This window comes from Takifugu rubripes, chromosome 21, assembly GCF_901000725.2.
Source record: "Takifugu rubripes chromosome 21, fTakRub1.2, whole genome shotgun sequence".
Taxonomy (NCBI): domain Eukaryota; kingdom Metazoa; phylum Chordata; class Actinopteri; order Tetraodontiformes; family Tetraodontidae; genus Takifugu; species Takifugu rubripes.
The window spans coordinates 14,285,978-14,305,000 of NC_042305.1; the positions used below are offsets into that span (position 1 = coordinate 14,285,978).

The window sequence follows — 19,023 nt, forward strand, 5'->3', positions numbered from 1 at the left end:
AGCGCTTGAATAAACGAGCACATCCGCGCAGCTGCTTCTTAGACCGACGCGTTTGAGCGAGACGCCTCGTCTGACGACACTCGGGCGAGTGTCTTCAAAAAGAAAAGTTCATCACGATAGTCACTTCATTAGCAGGCGGGGGACTCAAAGAAAACAATTCCGGATGTTTTTCTCCTACTCTCTGTGGCCGCTAATCTAAATGTTAATATTTACCCTTTTATTGATTGTCTCTTAAATGTCCCTGAAGACGTGAGGCACAAAGTCTTAAATGAAGTGGGCCTTGAACCTTTGAGGATAAAATGAGACATCTGTGTGGAAAAACAAAACCAAAACATCTTTAGTCGATTCTATTTATGCCAACCGGCTATCACTGACATCAGCCGTTATCTGGAGTATCAATCAAGGCAGCACATATTTCTGTGATGTCGACCAGTCTTCACTCGAAATTGCACAACAAACCCTCAGAAGGTTGAAGGCATGTGTGTGCTAGAGGAAAATACCTCCTCTGCAATTCTTTGAGCACAGGTAAGCGTGGCCTATGTAAACGTTGGTGGTGAAATTTGCTGGGCTGTGATTGCCTGTGGTTAAACACTCAGAAAGATAAGCTTGTATTGAGTTCCATACCTCAGATTTGCATACTTTTGTGTGCGTGTGCATGCATGCTTTCACATACCCTGCAAGCTCATTACATCCCTCCATCTCCACTCAAGTGGAAAAACACCCCTGTCAATTTCACCTCAGCATCCTCACTCCTGGTAAATATCCACTCCATCACCCTCACTCAAAAAAAAATTCCCTGATAAGGTCAACTGAGATTAAGACCTTTCAAACAGGGTCACGGAGATCAATGATCAAAAAGCTCACCCCCCACCCCCGACCACTCCACCCACTCCATTTCAGAAAGCTTGATAATGGAGACAAAAAGGCAAGCTAACTATATCCCTATACCATGACCCAACCACCCGCTTAATCTGTAGTGGTAGGCTAATCTGGTGCTGTCACAGACGGTTTCACTCATCACAAGTCGGAAACAACTCTATCAAACTGGGGCAAATGTTCGCAGTCTATAAATTTCCTGCTGACAAAGATGAAAATGAAGAGAAATGGGCATGCGGGCTTCAATTGGATAAAACTCTGAATGGGATTCAGTTTGGAGTTTTGCACTATTGTGTAAGCCGCATTCTTCTGAGCCACAGGAGAAAAGAACAGGCTGCACCAAGAGCTGCTCAGCTGTTTAGTAGCTGGTCCGTAATGATTTACACATTTTCACAACGTGGGAGTCAACAAATTTAAAGTGAAAGCTTTCCAAGTTTGAAAACTGAAGAGACAGTTGGGATAGAAAGAGAGTCTAAAGAGCGGAGGGCAGTGAGCAGAAAGACTCGCTCAGAAAGAAGAAATGGCAGAGTTTAAAACCTTGAAGGCATCCTCTGCATCCTCCTAGTCAGTAGAAAATGAGTCCCTTTTGGGTATACCTGAGGCATTTCAGCAATTCATCCGCGGCCCGTGCACGTCACCATTTCCACCAAAACTCTATCGCTCACTTAATGCTGCAGCAGATAAAGTGACGAGCGTGTGACGCATCCGACCGGCTGCCCGTCTGCGGAGTGTCAATCGTCTGAAAGGTACCAGCAACACCGCAATGAGCTCTGATACACTGAAAACAGATGTGCTCCAATTCTCGCAAGGCACCCAAGGAAAAGGGACTGTTCTAGATCGGATCCACTTGAGCTTGTGTGAGTAAGATGAAAGAGAAAAGAGTCTGAGGGTGGGCTCAACGTTTCTGTCTTTAATTTTAGGAGGGGAGTTTCCTGTGCTTGATATTAGCCTCCATTCTTTATCCTGCATTTGCTTTTTAAAATCAAAATATTCACTCCTGTTTCCTGTATTTCACACGCAGCTCTACACCTGTTTTTTTTTAAACTGTTATGTGCTCTCTTCTCGGACTCTGTTGCCCTTTGACGTGCACTGAACTGGATCATCACTTCTGTTTGCCTGCCATCTTTTCCCTCAGATAAGACAAACCATAAAAAGGCTACACTGGCAGCGTTTTCCATGCAAACGCTCTCATGGATGCAGTCCATTAGTCCCATCCATCCAAACAGACCTGCTTTGTTGAGGTGTTATATCAACAGGGCGACCCTCCCCTCCACTCCTCCCTGGCTTCCTTGGGCCCCCCAAAGGCAGGAGATTGATGTCAACAAGGAATTTTGTCCCACATTTCCTTCAACCTCCTCCAGACCCACCCTGAAAAACTCTGGCACCAGCACAGAGGGCCCCAGTGAGCCCTTAACAGCCACACTGAGCTGCATTACCCTTTTGCAACCTTCTCTCACCCTTTAGTCCAGGAGTGCCAGAAACACCACAGGTCACTAAAATGACACCATAAAGAAGGAGCGCCCCAGAAAACAGCAATGCGAAAATACACGTGCACGTGTGGAGGAAATGAGCCGCCTCTTTCTGTCAACAGGGTGGCTGCTGTAAGAAGAGGGTCAACAAGGAGACATGGGCACACGCACCATCACTTTTGGAGTTCAAACTGCATTTGGGTTCGATAGTAGAGCGATGGTTCTTAAACAGGTCGACTGGGACGGTTGGAGGTCACGTGGCTAGAAAGTTATTCAAGTTTTGACACATGGTGTTTGCATTTTATCACTGTCACCAGGTGAACTATGAACAAGAATTTTCCAGCAGAAAGATGATGCACGTCCGTTTATGTGCATAATCGTGGAAAATTCCTTCTGTAGTGTTGAATACAATTAAAAAGGCTTAGGGAAATATCAAAATCCAAGAGCCAAAAACAAGAATTAAACATATAAATGCTTTCAAATGATCTAATTTAATAGCATATTATGATTTTTCTTTTGGTGGTAAAATGCATTTCAACTAAAAATTAAACTAAACTGTGGAAAACTTAAAAAAGGCATAATTTTAAAGTCCATGTGTGAATGAGGGGTCGGAAGGCTCTGTGTGAATGTACAGCATTAAATCCATGCATCACATCTGGTATACACAGACCTTACGTATGACTTCTTGTTTTAATTTAGACTGACCTGTCAAATAAACATTTAGATGTGCTTAACCCGTTTAAACATTTCAACAGGATTACCGAGGATAAAACCAGACTAGGTTTTACAAAGCAACTTGTTACAGTGGTTATAACTCTTATTGAAAATAGTGTTTCCAACATGTTACGGATTAGAGGAACGTTTACTTTTTTCTATTACAAAGTGCAATTCATTACCTTCACTTTTGTGTAATGATTCCAAATTCCTTCAATTTATTCTGCATTTAAAAGTTGAAAACATCCGCACCCCCACAATCGATGTATAATTCATTACTCAACAGACTGGGAAGGGTTAAAGGAAAGAAAGCATTCAATTTCTCTAAAACGTACGGCACTATGCTGTTAGTCCACTAACCCGCCGGTGACCTAGCTAACAGCGCACAACTTATATGACGTCAAAGTTTAAGAAAAGTACAGTAGCTCCGCTCGTCTCAAAGCAATGTGCAGTGACCCTGAGCTGGACTTGTTTACTCAGGGAAAAAAACTACAGGAAATGCTAATGAATAATGGAAACAGACATAGCATACTGGATACACATATATGTGTACTTTCAGGGTGCAAGCATATGTGTTTTTTTGGAGCCTTGCAGGAACAGACTGAACCAGAGACGTATGACTGCACAGGCACTTCTTGACATTTATTGTCGTAATCTGCATGGGTTTGTAGGATTAATAATTTCCTTTATTCCAGCAGGGCAAAGGTATTCCAGATCATTTAATGGCCCATGTTTAGGGTGATAAAATCTAGTGGAAACTAGTATCTTTGTAGCTTTGCCACCTCTGGCTGAAATCAGCATCGGTACTCTTAGTGTAACTTTCATTTAATATTAAAGCATTTGGACAGCCTCTATCAATAAGTCACGAAACACATAAATATTCATAGCATGGAGAAGGTGGGGCCTGAAGGACACAGGAGCTCTGCAGACATGCACAACCAGCATTAATGATGCATTCAAACAAATCTTAATTCCAATTATATCATTATTCCCACAGATGTGGCATCTGGCCAAGAGTTTCAAAGAGTTTAAGCACAACATGTCTGCAATAAACCTTCAATTTGAGTGACCCCTGACAAAAGAAACAAAATCTGCTAGCTTGTTGCTAATGTTCCACAATGTTATACACTGTCCAAAATAATCTGCGGTTCTGTTAACCCCAGTTTATATATGATGAATCATTATGCTGCAGTTAGTTAGTTGTCCCTAAATGTTATAAAACTGCTCTCCTTTTAGTCATTTTTATAATTAAAATATTATGGAAATCTAACTTTTCATTGAAACTGCCCTTCATTTATTCAACAAAACTTAAATTAAAAAACTATCCTAACTGTCCTGGTTGAAGTTGGTCCTGTTGTGTGCAGCCACCACTAGGTGCTGTTGTGACACATTTTCAATGTCAGTCAAATCACATGGCAAAATCAATGAATCTGGGTCTCCAGCAACTGCTTTGTGTGTCTCCTATATAAAACAACTGCCAACCCAAACAGACAGAAGACAATACCCCCATTCTGCCATCCTTACTATGGTTAATTGGCAAAAGTAAACCAACTGTATCAGTAATAACACGAGCTGATCAATTCACTTTACATAAGACATGAACTGAAATGGCTCGTCCCCACGCGGTGCCAAAAAGATCCGTAATTGACATTCACCTCGTCCCTCTGTCCCCAATCTCACGTGTCGTGTTTGCACACAGTTCAGAAAGTCGATACTTGCTGAAACTGATGCGATGACGGGTCAAATACGGCAAAGGGGTATCGTGCCAGGACCGCTGGGCAAGTGAGTGCAGCTCCCAGACTGGATTAATTAGACCATACGAGTGACACCAGAGAAACGATGGTTGTTGGGCCTAAAGCACAGAGCTGCAATCAGTTTAGTGCATTTTCTGTCTATAGAAGCGGGTTCATACACACAGCACTCTGAAAAGTCAAGTAAAAATGATTCAGGTGTCACACGGGCCTCACGTTATTTTATATTTTTAGTAAGTGTTATACGTATTTCTGAAGAAAACAAACTTCTGCAGAGCTAAAAGTAACAGCGAAAAATTTGGAGCCGGACTTGAAAAGGGGAGAAACACTAAACAGGAAATTGGATTGCAAGAAAAGGAATCTGCTCCAAAGTCAGTGACCCCTCTCATGAAATAATTACTGGCAACGAGAAAAAGGAAGCATCATGAAAGCACATGGTGCTCATGTAATCTGTGAAACAGATGAATTTACCAGAAAGTGAGAGATGTGATTGGAAATCTTGCAACATTACATGAAAGAACGGTCAATTGGGAGAGAAAACAACACGTAAACCTCTGGTGGAGGTTTGGATGATTTATCTCATAGTCAGTGCCATCACTGATCATCATCATCTTTGCAAATTAAAGAGGTAATGTAACGTATCATGTTTACAACAGGTTCACCTTTGACCTTTCCCTATGAAAATCCCAATTCCTTATCTTTGACAACAGACATGACAACAGACATGATTAATATCCAGCTGGTGCAGACGGCTGGAATTGGTTGCTGTAATGAAATTTTAATATGTGCTTAAAAAACACCAGTGGAAGGAGTTCCGGGGGACACGCTGGAGCACAAAGTGGGAAATTTGGATATATCTATTTTGTAGATTAATGTGGGTTCCTCAGCTCAAGAACATCTTTCTGCCATCATGGTTTTGTTCTTCACATCTCCTGGATCAGGCAGTGCAGCTCCATGATCAGAATGATCCTCCCATTATTTTTGTACACACTGCAGGACAAAACATTGAATTGAACCCTCTTTTCCCAGACACCTGGCTAAGCGACTTCCTCAGGAGGATTTAAAGTGTGATGCTCACAACAATGAGGAGGCATGTCAACCACGACTGCTCGACAACATTAACAGCCTTTTGAATCTCAATGTGACTCTGTTTTTACCTCTGGCAGCCGGCCCCCGGGAGCTTTCTAATTATCAATAATAAAAAAGATATGCAAAGTTTGTAAGTCATAAAACTTTGTCTCCTCCGCAGAGGGCACGTCTGTCAAGCCTGAAAGTTTTTACAAGTGTTCCTCCCACACCGTCCAGTAATGTCCCCAGTCAAGGTTAGCAGTCTGATCCCCTGCTGCGAAGCCCCAACTCCTCTTTCCTGAGTCATCCGACGGCTAGACACATCTCTGTCCAGGCCCGCGATCCTCAATCTTCGTGACTCTCAAAAGTCCTTCGACAGTAGTTTTGTTCCTGCTGCAGCAGGGGCAGCGGTGCTTTTCCCACTGCATCCCAGTCCTTCCTTGAGAGTTATCAAAACAGTCGTTTTAAAGCAATAACCAAGTTTGACGTCTCATTGAAGATGGATTAGCAGTGGAAGAACTGAGCAGGGGTGCCTTGTCCAAGAAAAACTTTACTTCTGGAGGATTTCAGATAAAACCATATCGTAAATAGACTAAAAGACTGATGGACTTCTTCAGGAACAGCTCAAAAAGCAATAGGTCCTGGAAGCTGCCCAAACGTGTAACTTATCTAAGTGGGATGGATTCTGTCATTACCTGGTTTGGCGTCCTTGCAGCGGGCTTGTCCTGGTGGTTAGCAAGGATGAGGAACGGCAGTGTGCAGAGCTGCGGGTGCTGAAGGGCAGAGTGGAGCTCGTTACGCGCTGCCTCCAGGTCCTCATCTGAAGAGGCACTGTCCAACACAAACACGACGCCCTGTGACCCCTGGTAGTAACGGCTCCAGTATTTTTTGATGTTGTCAGCACCTATAGACAAAATGGGAAGCTGTTAAATGGGAAGCTTTGGGAAGTTCAACATTATAAACCGCCAGTACAATACGTCCTTCAGAGCGGCGCACAGCTCGGACCTTCCCAACACTGCGTCGACAGAGCAGGCTTTGTGTTTGCCCTGTCTGATTAAGAGGAAGAATATTCGCTGGTTCGCTCGACACCAAACAACCTCGACTGTATCCACAAAATATCTCAACATGCCTGACGTGCTGTCATGAGCTCAGGTCCAACTCACAGCCTGAAACATTTTCTGTAATAGCAGCAATGATCTGGCGTCTGTAGTCGAATTTACGGGTAAAACGCAGAAGACAATTATCCTCGCCGCCTCCAATGTTCAGAAACCGACGCGCAGATGTGCTATAGTTCTCGTTTTGCTGATTGCTGGATCGGCTCAACAAAGTGATTCGTGTGGCCTTTTCTTGTTCCAGTCCCTCAAACAAAGCTCGACTTAATCAGAAAATTTGGAGAAAAGCGTAATGACTTGTGAAATATTAACAAACTCTCCCCGACCAGAGGCCCTCTCACACCGAGCTTTTCAACTCAGAAACACAGCAAAACCCCCGTTTCTTACGTCGCCGCTTCACCTCAGACCTGTAAACGGGACCGGCAATGTTTGTTCCACGGCACATATGGAAAAAGTAAGGTACGAAAAGTTTGCATTGACAGCCCGATGACAGCGTCTGATGTCACTCCCTGTCCAAGACGCTGACAAATCCCGATATGCCAGTCACATCCTCCACGTTACTCATGCTGCTCTAACACTGGGACATCTTGCTCCTTTGTTGTGACTGAACACAGGCTGACCTCAGTCTCTGGCCTTAACCAGAAAACTACGCAAAAGATTCTCTGCAGATTCAAATTCCTCTTCTAATCACAAACGCTGGGGAACTTTACAATTTCTCACGGTTGAACCACCTGTGTGGTTTCATTATCGCCGTCTCGCACTAAAAAAAAACCCTCTTTCACGCTTCATTCATCTAATGAAACGCCTTTTTCGTGTTTTCCAGGACATGTTTTGACCGAGGCGCGCATTGCAAGCCCCCGCAAACCTGGAAACACACGAGGTTCCAACACATGTTCCGCGATGCGCGTGTTGTTCGGGGTTGTACTTTATCTGGCTAAAATTATCCTCCCCCATCTGCTGAGGTCACTTCCTTTGCAATCTTGCGATCTGTTGTGTTGTTATCGTTGCTCATAGTAAGGTAATCGCCAAGAAGTGACAAAGCGTGAGGCTGGTAAATGTTTTAACCATTACAGAGTGCCGTCAGTGACATTTACCTCCCTACCCTCATGCTCTCCCCCCATTCTTCCACCCCCCCGCTCACACCTCTCTCTGGAGTGGAAACCTATCAGACAAAGTGCCACTTGAGAGATTGACTAGGTGGTTTGTGTCATCTTTGTCTGGAAATGGTGGAATGTCCGGCACGGCTCACTAAATCTTGTTGGCGGCTTCTGCCACCTATTGGTGACAGCGGGATTTCTAAAACTGAAGCGGGGCGATTCTTTGGGGCGGCTGTCGGCCCTGCTACATTGCATCAATCAAACGCTTCAGGACGACCTTCACGTGCTTTTGGGTTGGAGCTGAATTGATTGACAACCAATTTTAAACAACTGTTAAATGATCTATATTTAGATCGGCAGCTCACAGCTAGACGCTTGAGCCGAGTGCAACAGCAGAAGTGGAATTTTAATTTGCCAACTGTTTGATGGTCCATTTAAAACATGACTCATTGCAACTGTCTCGTTTTCATCTGTTACTAATGTGGCGACTGTCGAACGTCCTGGTCGTTGGCGACGGCTGCGTCCGTGGTTTCTCTACGTGGAACCAAGCGTGTTTTTCGCCGTCGTGACAAAACGCGGCCAGGCTGGCGAGAACGGAGGGAGGTCCTGGCGAGAGCTTTGCTTACTTGGTTGAGGAATGAGCTGGGGCTGAGCGCGAGGGAGGTGGAAAACACTTCAGCGGCTGAACCACCCATCAACCTGCAGCCTCAGCTGCGTCTCTTCAGAGTAAACACTTCCTGTGCGAGGCCTGGCCCAAAACCCAAATCAGCTCCGCTCTACCGTGCACGCCAGTGACAAGCCCGACGCTCAGAAATGTGGCACCTCTAAATATTTGAAACTAATTATCTGTGTTATTGCATAGGAATAATTTGGCCACTTTTATTGGGCAAATTACTTTCAGAAGTGTCTGTTAGAGAAATGTGAGCATTAATACTTCCTCACTGTTATTGCACACGCACGATCTCCAAAGTCAACTGTAAAAGCTGTTTTCTATCTGTGTACCATTTAGACAGATTTAACACGTCCACATGTTATAAACACAACAGCACTGTTGTAACAGTGTTGTAAAGCTTTGGTCCTATGTACAAGTAATAAGGACCACATTCAATCTATAAAAACCTCAAATGTGCTTTCTGACTGCTCACATACTTCCAATAAAAGTTTTTAGCATATTTAAGGCCAGATTCTACTACTGGAAATTGCTTACATATGTGCACGTAACAAAACAATATTTCCACAACTGGACATAGTTACTATCTGTTTTTAAAAAACTTTTGAATCCCATCTAGATTTATGGTTCACACAGTTGAACATTCTTCCTCGTGGACCCGATGTTGGGAAAAACACAAGGACAAAAACACATCTGCAAGCATTTTCCCCGTGACGTGGTCAACCAGGAGCCGAGGGTGTGAATGACAGACCAAAATGACAATTTTATTAATAATAAATTACATCAGCTAACTGCCTGCATCAGTCAAACCCTCCGTGGTGCTTCAGTCCTGTTTAAGGGCGTTTTTACACATACAGATGCAGACCAAAGACCCACAATAGAACAAAAAAAGGTTCAGCTAAAACAGGCAGTGTGATTTCACTCTGGTCCAAACGCCACACCACTGGCAGAGCGTCATGTTTCCATGACGACTGACAGAACAGGGAAAAAAAGTGTTGTATCATCTACTTGTGCTGCTCATTTGCTTTTAATCTTCCTGAACCGTGACGTCTGAAGACACCAACAAGCTGTTACCTCAAACCAGGCGGTTGGTGCGGACCAGGGTTAACACCACACACAGAACAAAACCAGAACCAGCGCACCAAAACAGCTTCAACTGAAGCTGCTTTGGGGCACACCAGATTACCAATGTTGTGTTTTGGCAGAAACATCCGACCAAAAATTCACCAATGTCGCTCTAAATCCTGCCTGTGGGAAACTAAACTACACCAGAAAATGACAACAGTCACACAACTAGTTTATAACACAAGAGTTTTGAGATATCTCATCTGTGGACTGGCTTTGGATTCATTCCAACACTCATCTCCTAAGAAGAACTAATTTCTACAGCATTGGTGCCTGTAAACTGGATAAATATACACTTGCAAAATCTACCCGACAGTAGATTACTTATATAATTAAACTACTCAAATCTAAATATTATAGCTGATGGAAAATTCTTTCAGATTACTGTGCATGCAAAGGTTTAACGTTCAACACGAAGGCACCGACAGAAAAAAAAGCTGATTAGGACCACTTCTCCATCAGCGGTCATTGTGTGGCGTTAATGAATACTGTGAAATGGTGTGTCTAGACCTGACGTCATGTCACTGTCCAGACACACACACACACACACACACACGCACTTTAAGACGTCCTTTGCTGATTCCCCAGAGGTGCCCTTCCTATCTAACCCCCATACCTGACATACCAGAATAGCAGCAAAATACCTGCCAGACAAAAGCTCCCGCTACGAATTCTCAGTGTCTTTCATCTAAAAACAACAGACTTCTAGTCAGATGAATACTGAGCTGCAGACTTGGGTTGACTTGTGAATCTGAGAAACAGATTGTCTTAAAATTCATGGATGATTTCAGTGCATATTTTCCAAAACAAAGCTGGCTGATGAGAAGGAGCGAATAAAGTTTGAATCTTTAGGAGCGCCGTACCATCAGAGTTGCCAGACCATAAGCTGCTTTGCCTCTAATTTGAAGGACAGCTTGTGCTTATGAAAATCTGTTCTGCACACTCAAGTCAAGGAGACTTAAAAATACATTATGCGGCTTAGCAGCAACACCTTACGGGTGTACAGGTTAGACACAAGTTACCTATAAGCTTGGTGATCTATACCCTTTATGCAGTTATTTATCTCTATGTAATATAATTCATATAAGCAAGGTGCTATATCTGGACTCATTCACTCTCACACCTCTCAGCTAGACTAACATTAGCACGTGATGCTTTGAATAGCCTCTCCATATTGAAAACACCTTTAAGATCCAGTTGTACATACATCATTCCACATGTTTATAACCTACATCCTACACCTTATAGTTAACTGCTTTTTCTCAGTCGTTTCCATTTAGCCTAGACCCAGAATCCCCTCTGGTGTGGTAGACCCTGAATTCCATCAATTGTGTCCCTGTGCACCAGTTTTCTGTACCATTTTTAATCTGGGGTGCCTACTTTCCTTCCTGCTCTTGTCTGCTTCTATCCCTCAGCTCGCCGTTGCCTGATTTAGTCACTTATAAGCTCATTAGCTGTATTCTCTTTTATGAGGAGCTTCACTGCTTGAACATCGGTGGATCAGATTCCTGGGCCAGGTCTTAATAGCGACTGGCCATTAGCTCACTGGCATGGAGGTGGTATCAGTGGCTATAATCTAGTAATCTGCTATTCTAGCTGTGGTTGATGTCCCTAACCACATTTTACGTGACCTTCAAAAGGCACCAATTTGTGATCTGTGATGTTCTTGCCTCACTTTGCTCCTGTCATTACTTACTCCTCTTCCAAAATTCTTTTGGTAGATCTACTCTCATGATCTAACCTGGCTATTGGGAGTAAAATATGCTTATTCTGGAATAACGATCAGTCTGGCTCACTTTTCTCCGTGCTGCCTTCATCTTGGCCTGCAGCCCTTTTCTCCATGAGAAGTGGTGCTTTTTATGGTTTAGGCTGTTGTGTTTTTATTTCACAGTGGTACATACCAACTCTATTATGTAACCTGTGTGAATACGCCTTTGAGGAATGCAAAGGAGAGGTAGATAAAAGCACTAAAGGTGAGTCCAGCCGACCAGAAAGTAAGCCAGCTGTGGCATCAGTTACATACATAAGGTGCAAATGATATATTGCTATTTGTCCAGATAACCAGCAGAGGTGCTGCCTGCGATGCAAAATGTGAAAACTCCTTTGAAGTGTTTATATATATTCAGTCCAAATGTGGTAGCAGCCTTGTTGGTGGTCCACGGTGCCTTTGTGCGTATGCGCTCACGTGTTTTGCACCTTTTCAAGGACGAAAGTGTGGGTGAACCTCTCACAGCCTGCACCTGTTTCCTCTACTGCTAGAAAACAAATTATTTTGGTGATCAGCAAAACAATTTTCTTGCGTCACTGCTCTGTGTGCTGTGTAAGGAAGGGACAGTAGAAATGTGTCCCGCTCTCAAGTCTCCCTTTAAGGACTGGAAGCCTCCCACTACATTGGCTCTGTTTACGTATCTCCCCTTCAAGATCCCTCGTCTGTGCTTATTAAAGCTTCCTAGAGTGCTCTACATTTTCCAGGAACGACGGTGTGCAGTTTATACAGCCTCTTTGCAAAACATTAACAGGTCTGACGTCTGTACACCAATGTGACGCCTCCACTGAAAAGTGATGCTACTGGAGCACAAAAAACAAATACTGAGGAACAGGTGCAAAAAAGAAAAGCAGCACAAGTTCATCACAATCAGTTATCACAATCAATGTGATTTAAGCAACAGTTTGTACAAAGAACGCTTTTTTTTAAAGATCTGCATTTAAAAAGTCATAATATTCATAACAGGTTTTACTCAAAAAAGTTTTCCAATGGAAGAAAAGTGAAAATCAGGCTCTTTCTGGTCATGTTTGGCACCAGTTTCTTACCTCCAAGCTCTTTTACATTCAGGATGGCATTTGGAAATGGCACTGCTTTGATGCTGAAACCTAACAGGAAGTGAAAAAAGAACTCCATTACTGAACTAACAAATAAATACTGTCTGTCTAACACGGGTAGAGACGGACTTCCCAACCAAATGATGGGGGACATGGAAAGCATGAGGGAAGAGATTTAATGCTGCTCAAATCCTGCTAGACTGTAGCAAGAGGAATTCCTTCACTTTAAACATTCATATACAGGAGGAAAACTGGGAAGAACAATGATGAATTTTCTAAATATTTAAAATATCCATTTTAAGTGTAAGCAGATTATATCAGAAATCATGTGGCGATAAACATAATAAAACAGGAGATCTCCTCTTCAGTCTTTTCCACTTTCACATTTCTGACAGCTAAATCTCAGTCAGACAAGTTGCTGCTATAATTCTCTGCTAAGGTAAGCAATCGATGTATTTAACAGATGTCCGACTTTAAAGGAGCCACTGCGGCTAACACGCTAGCAGCTATGGGCAGCTCCTTGGTGAATAGTTTATATGGAGTTTCTACAGGTGAAAGTGCACAGTGACTAAATTAAGGTGGGCTTCTGTGAAAGCTCAAAGCTGATTGCTGATATAATCTGGAGAGGGAAGAGACATCCTTGTGTCCTTGAAGGATTACACTACATGTATGGAAAACAGAGCAAAGGCAAAAAGTCTGATGTGCTAACCCTAAAGCCTCCTGTTATGGACATAGTAAACCCTCGACTCCCACCTAAATCAAGAAAGAGGCTGTTTATTGGCTTCTTATGCATCGTTCTTTAAAATGACTGAACATAAGAGCATGAGAGAGGTTATTGGTACATACCTGTTGTGGGTACAATGCCATCGCTGGCCTCGCTGCACAACCGGGACAGCAGGCTTGTCTTCCCTGCACCTGTCAGGCCAATGCACACAACATCATATTCTGGTCGTGGTGGCGGTGGTCCTTTACAGCACAGCGTCCGAAAACACTAGAAAAAAAACCAAAAACACGTCAAATCATTTTTTTTACGATCCTGATATCACAGTGTATCAAATATATGCACACACAGTAAAGGTTTCAGCGTCGACACCTCTTTATCCCTTATCATTTGCATGCACCTTAATTGCACTTTGTTTTTTTCTTTTTTGGAAGCATCCCTGTTTCATGGAGGCTAGATCATAGAGACATCTGTCTAGGTCATTTGTAGGAGTTGTGGAAGGAATACTGAGCCCAATCAGTTTGGGGATTTGCTCACTTGCAAGCCTAAAACATTTCAACGATTGGCTCTGTGAACGACTACTTCCATTCTACTTCTGCGCCTCGGGTGTTCATGTCCTCCCTTCCAGCAAAACACACAACACTCTGCAGAACAAATCACCATAACACTGTGTCAGAACATCCGATAAAAACAAAAACTACATCGTTTGAAGGTATAAGCCTCCTTAAATTAATCAGTGCTCAGTAAACCGAGCTGATGCGGCAACAGGACGAGCGTCCACGCCTGGAAACTAGCATGCTCGCGTCAGCGCAGGAAAACACTTAACCTGTTGTTTTTATGCCCACAAAAGGTTCCATTTATGCAATTCACTAAGCAAACTTTTAAAGCATTTTGGCAAAGACAAGAATAGACATAAAATCTAAAGGCAGTTACTTTGAAATGTGTCTGTATCTTTGGATTTTGCAATAGCTATAAATAAAAAGAAAACAGTATGATGATGTTTGTATATCAATTTCATATGGCTACAACACAATGCATCAAGTTTCTGATAGTTTGAGCAAGACGTGATCAGTCATGAGGGAAAACAGCTGAGATTGATCATTTAATTGATCATTTAAAGTATTAATGGTTTGACAACATGTTATATTAACTGTTTATATTAATTTAATAAACAGATGTGTCTACAAAACAGATTATTCTCTTGGACCTTGATAATAGAACATTCACTGACAAAACATAGAGTCCTTTGGCTTTGATATTTGGAAGATTAAAGGTCCAGGTCCCTCCACAACTCAGAGCAGCACTAAATTTTCATTAGCTCGTCTGGCCCATTATCAACATTTCCTGAAAATTTTATTTACTTTTAAGAGTTATTTTGTTCAGGCAGACAGTTAAACACCGGCTGTCAGATAATCTCCTTGCGGAGGTAAAAACGTGGCTCCAGCCACACATTAAACCGCAGCATTTGATTTCCAGGCATGTTGAAACTTTAGAGGGATTCAATCACACGTGGCATTGATCCCACGCTGGATCGCGCTGCTCTCGTATCTATAAACCTTGACAATACACCAAGCACCTCGGTTATGATGCAACAGAGAGGGATAAAACACAAATGGATGCTTGTCAGAAACGGAGACACCCTCCAGCACCTCCAGAGTAGCAGCGTTGCGTAGCTGTTGATACGATAAGGAAAGAAAACTGAGCAGAGTGTTTAAAACTTCCAGGAAGACCAGACAGCCCGTTGATGAGAGGGAAAGGAAAGATCTGCTGAGCATCACATGCAGGTAAAAAGCTGTGCGGTTTAAATGTCAACATTCAGAACTAAAAAGGGTTTTATTAGCAGAACAGAAACCAGTCTGAACAAGGCGCACACACACACACACACACACACACACACACACACACACACACACACACGCCCAGTTCAACACAGCTAATCTGCTCAATCACAGACTGACAAGAAGGAAAACAGGCACGTGAGTACAGGAACTACTTCTCCAGGTGTGCACGGGTACAAAATAACTAATGTATACCGTAGTGATGAGAAACAGATAAGAAGAAATGGGTGCATTAAAACACAAGATAGTGAATTAATAATAATTAATGAAAGAAATTAGGAAGATTACTCAGATATTGACCAAGCCGCTGATTCATCCAAGCTGGGTGGAAGAGAGTCCAATAGCCTCGATTCTCCATCACAGCCCCAGACGTCAGCGATCGCCAGGGTCAGCTTTTAGAGCCATGCCAAAGCGGAGCTGCCGTTTGATGGAGATGTGGGGAATCTGCCTCATCAGAACCAGACGACGCCGCGGCAACCTGACCCCCCCGACTCTTCCATGAACCCTCAAACAGGAAATAGTCTCCACTTCCACGGAAATGGCATGATCAGTAACACACGCATAAGCCGAGGAAACGCGTAGAAGGTCAAGGTTATGGTCTATCTGTACGGTAAAGAAAGCACCAGATTGGAACAGTGCCTCATTTAAGGATCAAGGAGCAGAAAGAACTAACAGGACATTCATATTGAGCACATGCTTTAGATGAGTTTCCAAAGGATCATCCAGGGCACGACCCTGGGGTCCTCGTGTACACAGCGGCCACTGGGTGTGTGAGTGAGACAGAGATGGGAGCACCCACCTCTGGCCCTCATTGACAGCACAAGATTGACGAGGAGAGGCTGCTCAAAAGGCTCACAGGAGAAAAATAAATACGTCCAAAGCCCTTTGCTTAACCTAAGTCATGGCCCTGTCCTTTTAACCACAAACGTTGCGATTTGATACAAGGGAGATGCCAAATGAGACTGTCCGTGAAGGCTCATTCTCCAGCACTACTGACAGACACCTTGATTTGGTGATTAGACATAAAAGACAACAGGAAACCTTTACCGATTCGCGTGGAAAAAAACAAGAAAACCAGTAACAGTAGAGTCCATTGAAACAAGATAATGACCCATTTGATCACTACAAACTCCCTTAATAGACTGCCATATTAAAATATTACAAATTTTGTCAGGCTTCATTGCTGCAGACATTTATCATTACACTAAACAACTATAAACTAACCTCATTTTAATAACGGTATGTTTTGGTCTACTCCCCCTAGTGTTTCAAAAGAACATTGCAACACATGTCCTCTTCTGTAGATGGCTGCCATAGGGCATCTTGCCCTAGTTTTAACATGTGCGAAGCTACTCATGGGAGTAAGACACAGAGGTAAAAACGTGGTGTTGACAGCTGGATTTTCCAAGAAAACATTTTTTGTGGTCAGGAGTGAGTGCTACAAGGATTGTTAAAGCCTTGGCTTGCAAGACAACGCTGCAGTTCATCTCCAGGCTGAGGTTGCTAAGCTGAAACAGGCAGTCCGGACAGGAGCAGAAATGCTTCCTCAGAAGTTCAAGGTCCGACTGACCGAGGTTAGAGGCTCTATCTCAACAGTTATAACCAATGGAAATGATGTTTGTTTACATCCGCAGTATAGTATTTCCACTACCTCCTATACCGAGGCACACCAAAGAGCAACCCGCCGCATCCACCCAGGCTTTACACAAGCCGTGTGTCGGGATTTCCCGACAACAGTGGAAAAAGAAACAAGAGATAAGGAGAAATGGGAAAGGACATCTGAGACACCTGCCTCTACAGTCATACCCACCACAGGACGAGGACGGGCAAGCAGGCTGTTTTTATTTTTCCGGACCAAGTGTCGGGACAACACTTGTGTGCATGGCTCACTCTTGACCTTTGGAAATGACACTCCTTTATATGGGCATCCCACCGGAGGATTGGCTAAGAGTTATGTGTGTAATACACACTGGCTACAGTCATAACACAAGCCTTCCAAAGCAGCGGTACGTGGAGGGGAGCAGTCCGAGCAGAGGAAGATATGGTGGAGGGGACGTCCAGGCAGGGGGGAGGGGATGCCATTCATTCGTTCATTCATTCCTTCATTCATTCAACCTCATTCATCTTCTCTCTCCTTGTTGTTATTTGCTTTGAAGTCGGATGGGGGGGGGGCACGGTGGGGCACAATGTGGTTCAGTACAGTGAGGGAGGGGGTGTTTGGGGTTCCCTGCGTGCCATTCTCGTTAGAGGGCTAAGAGAGACATGCTAGACACACGAGGCAGCTCACTGGACTTTTCCCATGAATAATCATTAACAGCTCGAGTGATACAAAGGTTGTCAGTTCAATCCCGGAGACCTGCACACTTACTACATGATACAGTGTCCTTGAGCAAGATATTGAATCCTGAAATATAAAGGCTGCATCTGTGAGCCCTGCAGGCCGGTCTGGAACCACCTGTGTACGAAAGGGTCAGATAGCAACGCATCATGACTGTTTTTATGAATTATGGTGGCTTGCCAACGCTTCTTTCAACGCCCTTTTTCAACCACGTGCACGAGCATCTGGGTGATGCTTGTTGCCACGGGCAAAAATGACTCATTTCTTCAAACCTTAAATGGAACCATAACAAAAAAACAAAATCCAGATTTGGTAGCCGCCACTGTGGTGTGCACTAGGTAGCTGGGCAACGAAATGCAAGACTTCAAAACAGGAATCATTTAATTAAGATTAAGATGTACTTTATTCATCCCTGTAGGGAAACTGAAATACCCCTGCATCAGAAATAAATGGCTGTACAAACAGGCATCTGAATACAAACAGACATGAACACGCACACAGAAATACAGAAGAAGGGAGGGAGGACACCAGCACATTTATTAATTAACTATTAAATGGGGCAGTAGATTGCAGTGTACCATCCCACAAATAGTGGTCATTTGAAAATGATCATTGTTGTCACTATTGCAGAGCTCGACAGACACGCAGGGATCACAACAGCCGGCACCGGCTCGATGTTACCGTCTGCTGAAAGAGACCATGCCTGACAAAATGGCCCACGATCTATTATCCCTGTGCTTCTGCGTATGAGCCGGCCCTGTTTTAAAGCTGATTTTCTTGTCACCGTTTCACAGACGCATCATCTCCTTTATACTGAAAGGGCATCTGCTTGCTCTCCCTCCATCACCATCACACCCACTAGCCCGTTCAGCCACCCCAGTGGTGTCTGCAGGACCCTGGTTTCAGCTCCGACACTGCTGCACTGACGCTAAGGTGTCTGGACAAGGAGAAAAGCTCGAAAACACACACAGGACATTACGGAGTGAAGTTACAGCGCCCCCCGGCGGTCTGTTACCACACATTGCATATTACACTGCAGAGCAAGGCGACGTACTGTCGACGTACACATAATGTACTGATAAAAGTTAAAAAGCCAAATAACTTGAAGAGAAACAAATTTGAAAAACTGAAGTCAAATACTAGAATATTCACACGAAAGAAAGGCAGAACAGTACTTCTGCATGGGGGGGTTCTATCAGCCAGTATGAGGTGATGTGACAGACCATATGGAGACAGCCATGACTGGTCTTACTGGGCAATGGGCCAAGATTATGAAATAACAACCTGTAATGACTCTATTCTCCCAATTCCCAACTCCCTTTCCCTTTTTTGTACGCGACTGAGCAGCTCCCGTCTGCTCTGACATGGGAGTATTGTGACCCTGTGTAGTTCAGGAGGGGAGCAGATCAAAGGCGGCGGCGCAG

The 19,023-nt window shown here is 43.7% G+C and overlaps 1 protein-coding gene across 5 annotated transcripts in view; it reads right to left on the reverse strand.

Annotated features, from left to right (window-relative positions):
* Positions 1 to 19,023, reverse strand: part of arl15a (ADP-ribosylation factor-like 15a) — a 53,207-nt gene that overhangs the window by 21,293 nt on the left and 12,891 nt on the right. For 4 of the 5 annotated variants that reach the window (XM_011615809.2, XM_029829086.1, XM_029829088.1 and 1 more), the window contains exons 2-4: positions 13,549 to 13,693; positions 12,694 to 12,753; positions 6,574 to 6,782 (exon numbers count right to left, since the gene is read on the reverse strand). In XM_011615809.2, coding sequence (XP_011614111.1) covers positions 6,574 to 6,782; positions 12,694 to 12,753; positions 13,549 to 13,693 — 414 coding nt within the window. Of the gene's footprint in view, positions 1 to 6,012; positions 6,318 to 6,573; positions 6,783 to 12,693; positions 12,754 to 13,548; positions 13,694 to 19,023 lie in introns of those variants that run through there. The other variant, XM_029829087.1, reaches the window with a different exon arrangement.